The sequence below is a fragment of the Brachyistius frenatus genome, unplaced genomic scaffold, assembly GCF_029030835.1.
Source record: "Brachyistius frenatus isolate BFR_SWC_R1_liver_20210118 unplaced genomic scaffold, ASM2903083v1 Contig_28, whole genome shotgun sequence".
In the NCBI taxonomy this organism is placed as follows: Eukaryota; Metazoa; Chordata; class Actinopteri; family Embiotocidae; genus Brachyistius; species Brachyistius frenatus.
In genome coordinates, this window is record NW_027210627.1 from 1,344,261 (window position 1) to 1,358,676 (window position 14,416).

General features: G+C 40.3%; 1 protein-coding gene across 15 annotated transcripts in view; it reads left to right on the forward strand.

Annotated features, from left to right (window-relative positions):
- tns1b (tensin 1b) overlaps nt 1-14,416 on the forward strand; it is a 172,640-nt gene that overhangs the window by 124,549 nt on the left and 33,675 nt on the right. For 9 of the 15 annotated variants that reach the window (XM_069698812.1, XM_069698821.1, XM_069698813.1 and 6 more), the window contains 8 exons: nt 2,013-2,077; nt 3,238-3,321; nt 4,113-4,225; nt 4,315-4,375; nt 6,375-6,450; nt 9,451-9,580; nt 10,032-10,095; nt 10,432-10,565. In XM_069698812.1, the coding sequence (XP_069554913.1) occupies nt 2,013-2,077; nt 3,238-3,321; nt 4,113-4,225; nt 4,315-4,375; nt 6,375-6,450; nt 9,451-9,580; nt 10,032-10,095; nt 10,432-10,565 (727 nt within the window). Of the gene's footprint in view, nt 1-2,012; nt 2,078-3,237; nt 3,322-4,112; nt 4,226-4,314; nt 4,376-6,374; nt 6,451-9,450; nt 9,581-10,031; nt 10,098-10,431; nt 10,566-14,416 lie in introns of all 15 variants that reach the window. The other 6 variants (XM_069698816.1, XM_069698826.1, XM_069698827.1 and 3 more) reach the window with 3 other exon arrangements.

Genomic DNA, 14,416 nt, shown 5'->3' on the forward strand with positions numbered 1-14,416 from the left:
GTGTTTGTGTGTGAAAGTGTGTCTCATTGTGTTTGGGTTGGGTTTCTGCTGAATGAGGGTTAGGAAAGCATAAATTAGAGCGGTGAGGCACGCCACTCATCATGACTACTTAAGGTTTATTTACCCTTTTAGCCTTAACAATACCATAAAAAACAGGATTGACCAATATTTTCCTGTTGTTGCTTTAACTCGCTTGCCTCACATTATAGTCTTGTGGCGAGCCGCACTCATCCGGCTCCTCAGCTCGCTGACACAAAACCAGAAAAAGCGGATCCAAATACAACTACTAGTCCCAAACGTAATACCTAATCATTTTCATGTTAACCCCGCTGCTGTTCCTGATTGCATTTTGCAACACAAGAATTAACGTTTGGGATCCTGAAGCCTCATTCCACCATGTTCCCACAAGGAGGTTACAAACAAGTCGGCTGCCATAACAACTGCTGTTTTTTTTCTTTTCTTTTTTTTTTTTCTGGGAGTTGAGTAACGCTGGTTTGGAGGTTGTGGTGGTCACTAAGGAAGCAGGCCGTGTTGGGTTTCCACATATCAACAAATCATTTCCACTGGGCTCCACGCTGTTAAAGCGACCAGCGTATTTATAATGCGTAACACACTTGTTCCCCACAGAGATCCTTGTTTTAAAGATGGATAGATGTATAGCAGTCTGACTTTAGTTTGTTGCCATAGTAATGAGTGCATCAGCTTAGCCCAACCGTTTTTTCCACCATGTCAATAACAGGTACTGTCACATGCTTTATATAGTTTTTTACATTACTAATGTAAGCAAGAAACTTAAAGGGACACAGTCAGTGTACGGTCATGTTCAGTTCTCTTTATTTAGCCCAAAGAATCTGTTTTACAAGGGAGAACTGGCCAAGATTAGCAGCAACACAAAGAGTTAACATGAAAGCACAAAGATTAGAATAACATTAGGAACTCCACTCATGTGAGGGGCTCAGTTTGTGGAAATAGTTGTAAAGTTTCTTCTGTTTTTGGAGGGTCCACATTTTCTCAACTTGGACTTGGAGACTTAAAACAAACAGAGTCTTTGTTGAAAACTGATTGCATTGAATTTAAAATAAGAATAACTACTTTTTTCAAACTTTTAGCATTTGCTAAACATCACAACATCACCATAATTACAATTACCAAAAATAGATTCCATATAAAGCGAACATTTGTTGAGACCTTACGGCCCAAATTTATTGGAAATGGTGACATGATGCCAACTCACATGATTTTACTGTCACACTCACAAGCTGTAAACAACATTTTTTTTTCCTGTTTTTTTATTTTCTGTACAAGAGATTAAATGTCAGGATAACCTCTCATGCATTCATTTTTACTTTTTATATTAAGATTACATATTGTATATATGTAGATTAACATTTCTCTTGATTATAAATCAGGTGTAGGAGCTTTGTACATACTGGAAAAATGGAACGCCTCAATCCACAGAGAAAAGCACACAGCTTGTGTCCAGCAACTGTGCTGCAGGAGACACTTGAACCTCTGTGAGTTTGTGATGTAACAAACTCGTTCATGTCCTACTTTCCAACGTTTTATGTTGATGAAAATACACAGCAGTCATTTTGTTGTAAGGCGAGCAAGCTACAAGACAGAGAAAAGATTCAGCCAATCAGAGGAGATGGTCCTTGATATCAATACCTCTTCAATATGCAAACACAAAACAGCCTGTTCTTGGTAGAGCTCCAACGAGAAGCTGAAGAGAGGAGATGTAAAACTATATTTCTGCTCCTTATGAATTCCATACTTATATGAAAGTACGACACAAAATTACTGAAGTCGTTCTTTAATAAAATGAAACTGTAATTAGGTGTCTTTATCTCTGTGGTGCACTTCTGTTTACATTTGTTTCATAAATTCACCAGTGAAGTTAGCGCTTAAATAACTCCAATAACAAAAATCCACAACAGGACTGATCTCTGCATGCTTCACCATCATGTGTGGAACATAACATGCTTATTCTCGCTTGACCGATGTCTTTTCAGGGCAACCGGGGCAGAACTGGAGTGGTGGTGGCGGCCTACATGCATTACAGCAACATATCTGCCAGGTAGGTCTTTATAAAGATAATCTCTGCTGCAGCTGAAGAAATTGCATGTCGTAAAACACTTTGAGAGAAGAAAGAAAGTCAGACAGAGAGGGAGAGAGCGAGGAGGAGGCTTGATGATAGAATCTGTGATTTTCTGGAAACAGAATAATACGAGTGGGAAAATGAGAGAGAAGAGGGCTGCATGAGAGGGAAAACTAGATAAGCCGGCATTGTTCATCACAAGACCGAAGCCTACATCTGAAGAACAGTTGTGTGATCAACACAGGGAGGAAGGGAGGAACATGAGACCGGAATACAGCACTTTTACTTGGGCAAATAAAAGTGCTATATTACAAGAAAATCGCTTAATATCATAAACCTGAGCAGAAAGCAGTGATCAAACGGTGACTGCATCGTAAGTGTCAAATTCCTTCTTTTTTGTTATTTTTTATTTGATGTATTTTTAGATGGAACTAAATAGAATGACATTTAACTACAGAAAACAATCTGAGGAGCGCATGACTCACTGTTGTTTTTTATAAGAGCGCTGATTGGCCAGGAAAAACACACACAAGGGGGGGGGGGGGGCAGTCTCGCTTTGCTGTAAAACTATTAGATTTCTCTGTAATCTCATTATCCCACAAGCCAATTTAAAGATGACATAAAGTGGCTTTGAGAAGTGAAGAAGCAGCAAAATGTCTGAACATGAAACGGCCGTGCCACATGTGAATGTGAATGTTGAATTATGGAAAAAGATGTACACGCATGGATTATATTGCATTATATAAAACACTTTGATTCCAAATTCCTTCTTATGATCCACTTAGATTTATTTAATTTGTACTTTTCCCCCTGATTTGCTTTTATTTGTGCCAAGAGCATCTCTCTTTCCAATTAATTCTATACTCACTTCAGAAGCTTGCATGAAATGTGTGTGTATTAAAATAATTTTCCCAGCAGTCACAGCCTGCAGACTTTTTCGATGTCTAACAAACTTACCGGGGTTGATTTTCCTTTTTCCCTCTGATTATCAGGCTGCATAACTATGTAGATGCTGCACACCCATGTGCTACATACTTGACATAATGTATATATTGTATACATTGCAGATATTGGAATGTAAAAAATAACGTGTATATTAGCCGTGTGTGTTCTTACAAAACTGTCTTGTTGGGCTGCAGTGCCGACCAGGCTCTGGACAGGTTTGCCATGAAGCGCTTCTATGAAGACAAAGTGCTTCCTGTCGGTCAGCCATCTCAGAAAAGGTCAGTCTTTCCTTCACCTTTTGTTTATAGTTGACCCCAGAGTGAACTCTCTCACAAAAAGAAATATATCTCTTTACAAAATAAACTTTTTAAAGCTGCATTAATTTTTTTTTTTTTTTTTTAAAGCCTCCTCAGGGCATCAAAACAAACTGGAAACACAACATTGACATACTATCACTTTACAAAGTAGGAACTTGTTAATGATAAGTTCTCTATGTTGGCATTTAGTACACATGGGCAAACATTATTCTTAATCTGGAGTCATGTTTCTGCCTACCTTATGAATGTACATCCAATATTCAAACTAATTTTAGATTTATCTCAGTCTCCCAACAATTTAAAAAATAAAATCAGTATCTTTATCTTTTGAATTGTTGATTTGGTCTGCATGGTGTCTGGCGGAAAAAACAAAACAATGATTCAAAAGACTGCACAGTGCAAAGTTATTTTCTGTGGGTTTGTCGCCGCTAGCAATCTCTTTGGCAATATACATAGTCATGCCATCCAGTTTTGATTTAAAAAAAAATATTGATTAATGCAGGTTTAAATTATTTAAAGTTTTACATTTTTAATCGAAAAGAAACCTTAGTGTGAAAGTTTCCTCCTTCAACATGGCTTATAAACTGATGACATCCGTTGTTGCCGCTAAAGGTCAAAGCTTGTGTGTCTTTGTTGCGATGAACACAGGATTATCTGTTCATCCCTTTGTTGTAAAACACTGATCATCGTGATACAGTTTGACCCGAGAGGACAAACAGCCGCACCACTCTGATCCCCTCCTCTTCTCTCAGGTATGTCGAGTACTTCAGCGGCCTGCTCTCCGGACACATCAAGATCAACAACAAACCCCTGTTCCTTCATCACGTCATCCTGCACGGCATCCCCAACTTCGAGTCGAAGGGAGGTGAGTTGTCACGCAACAATATCCACTCACGTTTTCATACATTTATTTTTGAACAACGTAAAAAAAATATATATATATATTTGTTCCAGGTTGTCGTCCTTTCCTCAAAATCTACCAGGCCATGCAGCCCGTCTACACATCTGGGATCTAGTAAGTCTTAAAACACACTCACGCCCAAATGCTTTTACAAGATTCCAGGGATAGCGAGCTAGTAATGGCTCAATTATAAAAAACCTGATTTTCCTTTATAGCCGCTCCCCCTGACTCCCCCGCATCCCAATATACATCCACACCACCCTTCCCGCCAGTTTACACTCCGAGCTTGGCTCACGTTATTGTGTTTAACTTGCCTCCCCAGCTGCAGGCTCTTGTTTCTCTACTCAGATCCCGTAATCACGTCTCATGTTATTTGTGACTGGAGAGCCAATGAAACGGGCAGACAGGCATCTGTGTGGACGCCTGCAGGGTTTTCCTGCCGGAGGACCCTGCTGGTTCTCGGGGCCAGACAGGAAATAACGGATTGTACATCTTTCTGTTGTTGTTTTGGGAGGTTAGAGAGGAGGAGATGAGGAGGTGAGCGCAGCACTGCCCTCAGATGGACGAGGCGGGCAAACAGTCTCCATACGACATATTTGAAAGCATGACAGTTTAAATTTAGTTTCCAAGGTTTAGTTAGTAGTCAGTGCAAAATTGCAACTTTTACAATTGAGCATTCGGACCCCCACTTCCCATTTTTAAGCTTTAATATCTCAACCTATAATCTTAGTAGGATTTTGTAAGCTTAACTCAATTGGAATAAAAATTGTAGCCGAGACTCAGCTACAAAATTAACACAATATGTCCCAACTTTTTTGGTTCTTCGGCAGTTGAGTGAAAGGTTGTAGGGACAAAATAAATGTTAACAGCCTTAATGCAACCATTAAGTAGTGCTTAAAGATTCAGTGTGCCAGATTTAGAGGGCTCTAGTGGCAGAAATGGAAAAAAATATTCATAATTATGTTTTCATTAGTGTATAATCACCTAAAAATATGAATCGTGCCCTCAGAATGAGCCCTTCATATCGACATAGAGAGCCGGTACTCTTCCATGGAGCCTGCCATGCTTCACCGCCATGTTTCTACAGCAGCCCAGAAGGGACACGCCACATACTGGCTCGAAAGAGATCAATTAGTCTTTGTTGCAGGTTTTGCAGCCACCGAAGATTGTCTTTACATTCTTGGAAGGGGATGGTTAGGGGAGGGGATACCTCAGTTGGTTGCCGTGGGCAACATCACCACTAAATGCCACTAAAGCCTACATCCTACGCTTCTTTAACGCTACGTTATTAAAATTTTGTGAAAAACACATTTAGAAATGTTGAATTTACTCAAAGAAACTTCAGCATTAATTTGGCTATTTCAACATTTTGATGTCAATTATTCTCTGTAATTTTTGCTCGGTTTTGGTCTCCACCAACTCCTGAGAAGAATATCAGGCTGGTTAGCTGATGGTTGTTCAAACTTTTTCTGTCTGCTGTTTATTATTAGGAAAAGGGGATTTTCAGAGCTTTGGTTTTTCCTTAAAGGAGATACCTATTGCAGCTAGAAACAAAGGTGATGAGAGCAGAGTTTGTGGGCCAGAAAACCAAAACAATGAGCTGAATGATGCTAAAATGCGACATAGAGCCTCTGCCCCCCCCCCCACCAGTTTTAACATACATCTATTTAACATTATTACTGTAAATAGTGAAGCCTGCTGGTGTTACACAATGGGCTACACAATAAGTAAGTGTGAAACAATCAGTGCACATACATTTCCAGACTGTCAACCCTTTCAATCCCCCCAAATCTCATTTTGCCCCACGTTTTCTCACATGCTCCCTATTAGCAGTCTCCACCCTTTGATCCCACTCTCCCACTTAGACGATCATGTAGACACTAAGGCCCAAAACTAGCCCAGCGCTACATCGCGGTTATTCTCGGCGATCGCCACTGTTAACAGCCACTGTTAAAGCAAATAAGCGATTGTTAGTAGATCATGTGCGCTTGGTTATATCCAGACAGGCAAAAACAATAACTGATGCTTTGTTAAGATGTTAGATTTAATTTATACAGCAGTAATTACAAAGACAGGCTTGTTATCTAATGTATGTTTTTTAATTTTCTTGCAGTAACGTCCAGGGCGACAGCCAGACGAGCATCTGTATCACCATCGAACCTGGTCTTCTTCTGAAAGGGGACATCCTGGTAAGAACAGCAAAAATATGCTGCAGATGTTCGTGCCACATGATGAAGAATAAAATTAAAAAGGCTCACTGCAGTCTCTCAGTTGTTTGTAAAGATTCAAGCCATTTAAATTTAGACCAGAAAACAAGAAACTGGAAGCTTTGCATGTCGTCACTGAACTTGCGAGTGTGCAGCCAATAACAACCTTTATTGTCTTCTATTGTGCCAGAAAGAAGGAAAAAAAAATCAACAGATGTTAAATGGTGATTAGTACTGAATGCCCATGAGAGCAGCTGCAGACATGTACAGAGAATGAACTGATTTTTATTGTGTAACGGTAATGAGGGAATCCTAGTTGGTTTTTCCAATCTGACATTGGGTGTGTGTGTTATACGCATGTGCTGTAGTATTTTATAGTAACCATTCACAGAAGAAATAGGGCTGTAAAACTCAGGGAAAGACAGTTGGACTGGGTCCTGTGCTTCGGTTTATAGACCGTCATTAGCACACAATATGCTGCTGGAAACTATGACGTCAAAATGGCACCATGCTTCCTTTCCAACAGCGTTTAAGCGTACAAAAGGTCCTATTTTAACATGACATGATCATTTAAGAGTAAGTTGCATGTCAGATGTGTAATTTTAATTCTTTGTGCGAGATGTTTTAGAATTTTGGGATAATTATTTTTTATGTTTTGCACCTGTGGGAGCCTCTGGTTTATGCATGTAGAAGAACTGCACACATCAGCAAAGTTTCTGCTTCTACTGTCATTGGGGCCATAATGTTATCCATGAGGTGTCCTCGGGGCTCATAATTTCAGCGTGGAGAATTTCAAAGGGAGCACTTAATGTGAGCTGGAGGCCGTTTGGTTTTGGCCCTGGGAGCCGGACTCGTATCTCATCCTTTATTTAAGACAGACTTATGGATTCTGCTGAATGCATCATCTGACTGAGCCGTCGCTTGCTGACGCTTATTATTCAGATAACAGGGAAAATGTGAACCGTGGTGTCAATCAGAACAGAGTGTGCTCCTGCATTTTAAACTGTGATGGTTTGTGTTTGTGCAGCTGTCAATTTACACCACTGCCAAAAATGACTAATTGGTGAAAACCCCTTTATGAAGATGTTTGATATTCTTCAGATTTTCTTCTCTTGTTGACAGTTTGGACATTTTAAATTTGGTTTCAAGTTTGTCTGTGTTTATGATAAAGTTTTATCCAGAATGTTACAATAAACTCATCAAACGAGTTAAGGTCCAAGTTAAGAAGTTCGTTAATTAACATGTTCCCATTTTAATGTCTCATTTGTTTAAGCTGTAGTTAAAAACAAGTTGTGCTTTTAAAAACTGTGATATTTTCCTGTTTCCTGTCTGGGTGCTGTGACAACCACAACTTGTAATTTCTACACTTTGGTTTATGTATAAATTAAACAAATGCAGTAATTGTATTTAATGAGGTTTAGATGTGCTTGCTGGCAGATTTTTTTTTTACACCCAGCTTCATTATTAGCACACAGACACGAGGGTCATCAAGAGAAGAAAATATCTTCTCATCTCACTCACAGCAAGGATGTGAATAAGACTGTTTCCCAAAATGTCAAGCTATTCCTCGAACATTAAATGTGACCTATTCGCTAATGAGGAAAGAACAGCTTTGGAAAATGTTAAGACTTCGTGTGAAAATGAAAATGTGGGCACTAAAGGCAACATGTTAGCTTAAAATTTATGTTTTTTTCCCTTCTATTATTTTGTAATCAAACTTAGTTTGGCAGCGTTGTTTTTCCTCATGTAACAGACCCCTCACTGGGATGTTTACCGTATCCCAAAAAAAGCTCTGCAAATCCACAGGATGTTTTATTTCCTTCTTCTCCTCAGTCCTTTATATGTTTGTGTGGATTTGGGAGTTTTATGTGTTGTGTTTGTTGCCCCACACAAAGAAAGAAGGATCAGCGAGTCTCTCCTGAGTCATAATCAATAGTTTTTAGCTGCAGTTCCTTTTATTTGGCACCAATATTTGTTATGTCGAAACAAACCATAAATAGCTTGGAAATATTTACTCCTATTTTCAGTGTAGGATGTTTTACAGTTGGTCAGTTTTTTTTTTGGTATTCTTTTCAGCCACGGTGTGTGAGCTGCATGTTGTTTGGGTTTAGGTCAGTAGTCCTCCAGTAACTGTAAATGTGAGGTCCTTGTTAAAGAAAAAACAGGCCCAGGCTGAACATCAGGCAACAGCAGGAGGGGGGGAGCAGATTTTCCTGTGTGTTGTTTTAGTGTTGCTCTTAAAGATGTTGTGTTGGGAGAACCAGTTTGGATAATAATGCTTGTGGGGAGGCCTTGCTGTTACAAGGCATATCTATATATAAAAAAAGTGTTTTTTTTCTAGCTCTGAGCCAGACGAGAGAAGGAGCCAGCAGTGAATCAAGTTGCCTGTCTCTTGGCTTGTGTTTCATACATTTTATGTTGTGCTCACTTGATATTCTGACTATTGACACTCAAGTCAAGCTATAAAAGCAGTTTTAGTCTTCAGGTGAAAACTTATTTTTATAACATAAATGACAAAACTGTCTAAAACAAAATGTTCAGTGTGTAGCCCAGTAACTGTCGAGGCTCAAAGGTATCCATACAACTGCAGTCCAACTATATTAGGGCGGCACGGCGGTGCAGTGGTTAGCACTGTCACCTCACAGCAAAAAAGGTTCGGGGTTCGAATCCGGTCCTGGGCCTTTCTGTGCGGAGTTTGCATGTTCTCCCTGTGCTTGCGTGGGTTCTCTCCGGGTTCTCCGGCTTCTTCCCATCATCCAAAAACATGCACCTCAGGTCAGGTTACCTGGCGCCGCGCTAGTGGCAGCCTGTTGCAGCATCTCCCCCCTGAGAGCCCCCCTGCTGTAGTGAAGAAATTTCCCCTCGGGGATTAATAAAGTGTATAAAATCAAAATTAAAAAAAAAAATCAAATATTAAACTGACCTGCTGAGTTTCTGTTGTCCCTGCTTGATGAATCTCATCTGATGGTTTCCACCCTGCAGCTCAAGTGCTACCACAAACGCTACCGCAGCCCGTGCCGAGATGTGATCTTCCGGGTGCAGTTTCACACCTGCGCTGTTCACGACCTGGGTATTGTCTTTGGGAAAGATGAGCTCGATGAGACATTCAAAGGTAAACGGCAAAGAAATCAGCTGTGGGCTAGCTTTGTTGCTAAAGCTGGGAAAAAACATCAGCAAGGTCTATTTGTTTAGAATCACTTGTAATTTTTGAAAGCTCTGGTTTTTTTTTTTAATATGGCTCTGGCCTTCTTTTTTGTTATTATTGGTGTCTTGTAAGCCTGTTTGGGCTGGGCATGCTGCTATGCATGTCACAATTATAAAATAAAATCAATCAATCATCTTAATCTTCGCATTGGCTGGCATCACAGCACGTCGTATGTATGCAGACAGTCGTAAGTAAAACCTGCAGCTCTGAAAATGTTACTACTGTATGCAATCGATATACGGTCTTTAAATACTTAATACATGTATTTGCCACTGTAACGACCCAGAAATGCTTAATGTTTTAAAATTGTTGATCACTGACTAATCACTCAGTTTCTCTCTTTCTTTCCTTTGTGCAGATGACAGGTTTCCAGAATATGGAAAAGTGGAGTTTATTTTCTCCTTTGGACCAGAGAAAATCCATGGTAAGAATCAATGTGCTCATTCTTATGGCTGCACTGTATACTGTATACCATCATACTTATTAGAAATAAGTATTTTTGCCTTTATTTGAAAGTAACAGACAGAAAATGACAGGAATGTGACATGCAACAAAAGACCCCAGCTAAAACAATTTTTTTTAAAGTTTATTATTGTTCATTTAATGAAATGAAATAGGACAATAAGTTAAACTGGGCCTTTTTTAAAGGAAGATTAGGTTTGACTTGTCTGTTTATTTTCACAGTGAGGATACGAGTTAGGTTTGCCTCCCTGAGATGTAAAGACATTCACGTTTTCTGCTCTGTTTCTTTGTACTTCTGGTCAAGGTATGGACAACCTGGAGAACGGGCCGAGCGTCTCGGTTGACTACAACACACAGGATCCCCTCATCCGCTGGGACTCGTATGAAAACTTCAATCACGGCTGCGAGGACGCCACAGACGGCGAGAACGGTACGATTATAGATCCGAGTATTTTCTGTTTTTCCTGCACACTTCACTCGGTAAAGCTGTGAACGCACACTCCAAACATTACAAAATACTTTGGTTGTTATTTTAGACAGAATACTGTACAAATACAGAAACAAAACGAGTCAAAGAAGGATAAAGTATTCCTGCCTCCTCGACTTGTCATGTACAGTTGTCAACTTTTTACAGCGGTAACTTATGGTAGGTCTCAGTTAGGCTTTATTCTAATGAGGCTAATGTGAAAAAAATTGCAAATTTATTATCATTTAGCTAATGATCACATTTATGTAAAAAGACAAGTGTCGATGTAACGTGACCCATAGCATCTAGCTTGCTTTGACAACTTTCCACTCTCAAACAAAACGACGGGTCGGTCTCCAAGAATAGACCAACAAGGTTTCTTCACCACCTCTGAGTCCTGGTGAGTGGATCCTCTCTTCAGGGACAGACTCCTCTGATGAACTTCTCGGTGAAAGGTCACATCACGCAAACTCTACATGTCACTGAGGAACTGCATTTTAATGTGGTTGAGAGGAAGTTGGGACACTATTTTTTGTCTTTTTTCCGTCACGCACAGATGCACACACACAAACGGCCTGTAACCACAGCAACCTCTGCAACAAGGCGTTTTTTGTCTTTCTGCGTGATAACAGATGACAGACTCGGATCTGATCCTAATGGAGTTTCAAGAGTCTTTTCATACTTTCATCTCTTTAAAACTCACACATGACGGGGTCAGACGGAGGTCACGTCTAAGTTCAAACGAAGTTGAAGTGATTCATTAGGCAGGACAAAGATTTAAAGGTTTATATTTGTTTATTATAGTGTTGCTTGGTTACTTATTGCATCACAAAGATGTTTCCTAAGAGAGTCTGTTTATTTACAGTCCTCATGGAAGTATCAAAGTTGACCCTAGAGCTGCTTTTCTTGGTTCCCACACAGTACTAGACGTAAATGGTGAATTGTATTGTGAAAGGGAGGGGAAGCAGTGGTACCACTGAATTCATTTGTGGTGAAATTATCACCGCACAGCAGCCAAAGGCCCCACGGGACCCGACTCTATTGCTTCCCAGAGTGCAGTGCGAGACATTCCTGGGTTGAGCCACAGGCATGGACAGAGTCTTCCTTTTGAGGCAGCGGTGGTCACTGTGGCCAAAGTGCAGCTTTCTACGCCACCCAAAAAAGGGAGCAATGCTACGCCCTTTGTTATACCATTTGTTATACCTTCGACATTATCAACACTTGTCAACAGGGTCAGCTTGGTTGTTCGAATTTGGAATGTGTTTCCTTCTGTCTGTGGTACATAAAAAGCTAATATTTAATATCATTAAAGTTTATGTCTTACAAAACAATTTAAGGAGAAAAGATCCCATGTTTACTTTGACATCAGATCACATTCCCTGCATGATCCAACATTGATTAAAGACACTATTACAACAGATTAGACTGTGCTTAAATTATTTTCTAAAGTTTTTCTTCTAGCTCATCCACAAGCTGCAACACAACTGTCGGTGTTTACAGGGCATGAAGTAATGGAGCAAATATTTAGATGCTTTAGTTAAGTGAAATTAGTTATAACACAATGTTAAAATGCTCTTTCACAAGAAAAAGTGATAAATTCATAGTGTTAATTGAGTAAATGTGCAGAAGTATGATCCTCCAAAATGTGCAAAGTAAAGGTAGCCAAAGCCCCTTTAAAATGCACATACACGTGACTGTTAACTGTACTGAAGGGAAGTACTCGATTAAATGTACTTTGTAATTCCACCTGTGCGTGTGATCTCTATGTGATAAACCTGATGAACTATAATAATATTACATGATACAGAAGGTTGGAAAAATGCACAAACCAGCAGATGCACACTGTTCAGGAAGTAACTGATCATTTTTTTAGTGCAACGTTACAGCAGTTTAAAAGTATTTTGTGATGTCTGCGATTTAAAGGACAATTTTTTCAAAACAGTACATTGACTTTATTTCTTCGAAGCAGCATGCTTGTTATTTATTTGATGTCCTTAATTCTCCTTGTATGTTTCTATTGGGCTCTCAGATAGTCAAAGGTCAGAGGTGACTTGGCCTCCCTCTATCACTGCCCATAAAGTGTCTACTCCACACTCGGCGGCAGCTTGAAATAGGCCCTGCTAAAATAGAACAGGTGTAAGTCTCCTCTCTTTCTGTTTAAGAGAAGGTGAGCGTGCGTGTGTGTATATGTGTTTTTGTTACCTTTTTCTATCAACACCAACGTTGTCCGGACCAGTAGTCATGGAGACCAAAGTCTGGTCCTGATAAAGAGGAATGACCTTATTTCTGAGGTCCTGTTTAAGGTTAGAATTTAGATTAGGTTGTCCACAACGAATGGAAGTCAGTGCAAAGTCCTAACAAGGATAGATGTGCAGACTTGTGTGTGTGTGTGTGTGTGTGTGTGTGTGTGTGTGTGTGTGTGTGTGTGTGTGTGTGTGTGTGTGTGTGTGTGTGTGTGTGTGTGTGTGTGTGTGTGTGTGTGTTTGTGTGTGTAAATTATCTAAGTCCAGTCCGATCCAAGTTGCCTGCCTCTTCTCACCTTCTGTCATCCGATGATGACACTGTGGTCAAATCTGAATTAGAATCTAAATTACACACAAACACACACACAAACACACACACACACACACACACACACACACACACACACACACACACACACACACACACACACACACACACACACACACACACACACACACACACACACACACACACACACACACACACACACACACACACACACACACACACACAAACATGCACACACACACACACGCACACACACGCACACACACACACACACACACACACACACACACACACACACACACACACACACACACACACACACACACACACACACGCATGCTTGTACAGCTATCTTTAACCCTAACCCTAACCTTAACCATCGCAACTAAGTACCTAACCACAACCCTTGTCCGAACCTGAACCCGAACCTAAACCTAACACTAACCTTTACCCTAACACCAAGTCTAAACCCTAAAACGTCCCTTTGAAGGGGTGTGAGAAAGCGGTGTTTCCCCTACCAGGCCACCCCCCACGCCCCTACTGAAAGAAACAAAATATAAACGGACTCATAGAACTAGAGTTTACGTCCATGACTATTTATTTACTTATTTACTTAGTTCCTATGAATCTGTTTAATTTCAGCTATTCCATTTTTCTGTCACTGAGGGGTCGCACTAATTTCTGTCCTGGAGTGCATCCCGTCCCCCACAAGGCTGTCTGCTGAGGGGAAACACTGGAAACTAAGTATCGGCCAAAATGTCCTCACTTTGATACTTTAAAACGAAAGTTGGTCCTGTCAAAGATAGTTGTCCAAGTACACACACACACACACACACACACACACACACACACACACACACACACACACACACACACACACACACACACACACACACACACACACACACACACACACACACACACACACCATCTCTTTTTTGTTTTAGCTACTTGAGACTTGGAGTAGTTGATAAGACTTCAAACATGTCCCTTAATAGCTGTTTTGTTCCTCCACTTTATTCAGCCAACAGTCACACCGATGCACACAGCTATTAATGACCTCAGCATGGAGATGGCATTTAAAGAAACGTTAAAAAAAAAATCACAGCGAGGGTTTCCAGGAAACTGAAGGTCATTTGGCTTGACACTTGTTAGTGCTGAAAAGGCAATTAGTTCCTCTTACAGAGCTGAGAGGAAAACAGGTCTGGAGTGTATATCTTCACAAGAGTTTCTGAGAAAAGTCTCGTTGGTGTTTGGTTTTCCGTTGGCCAGGATTAGAGTTG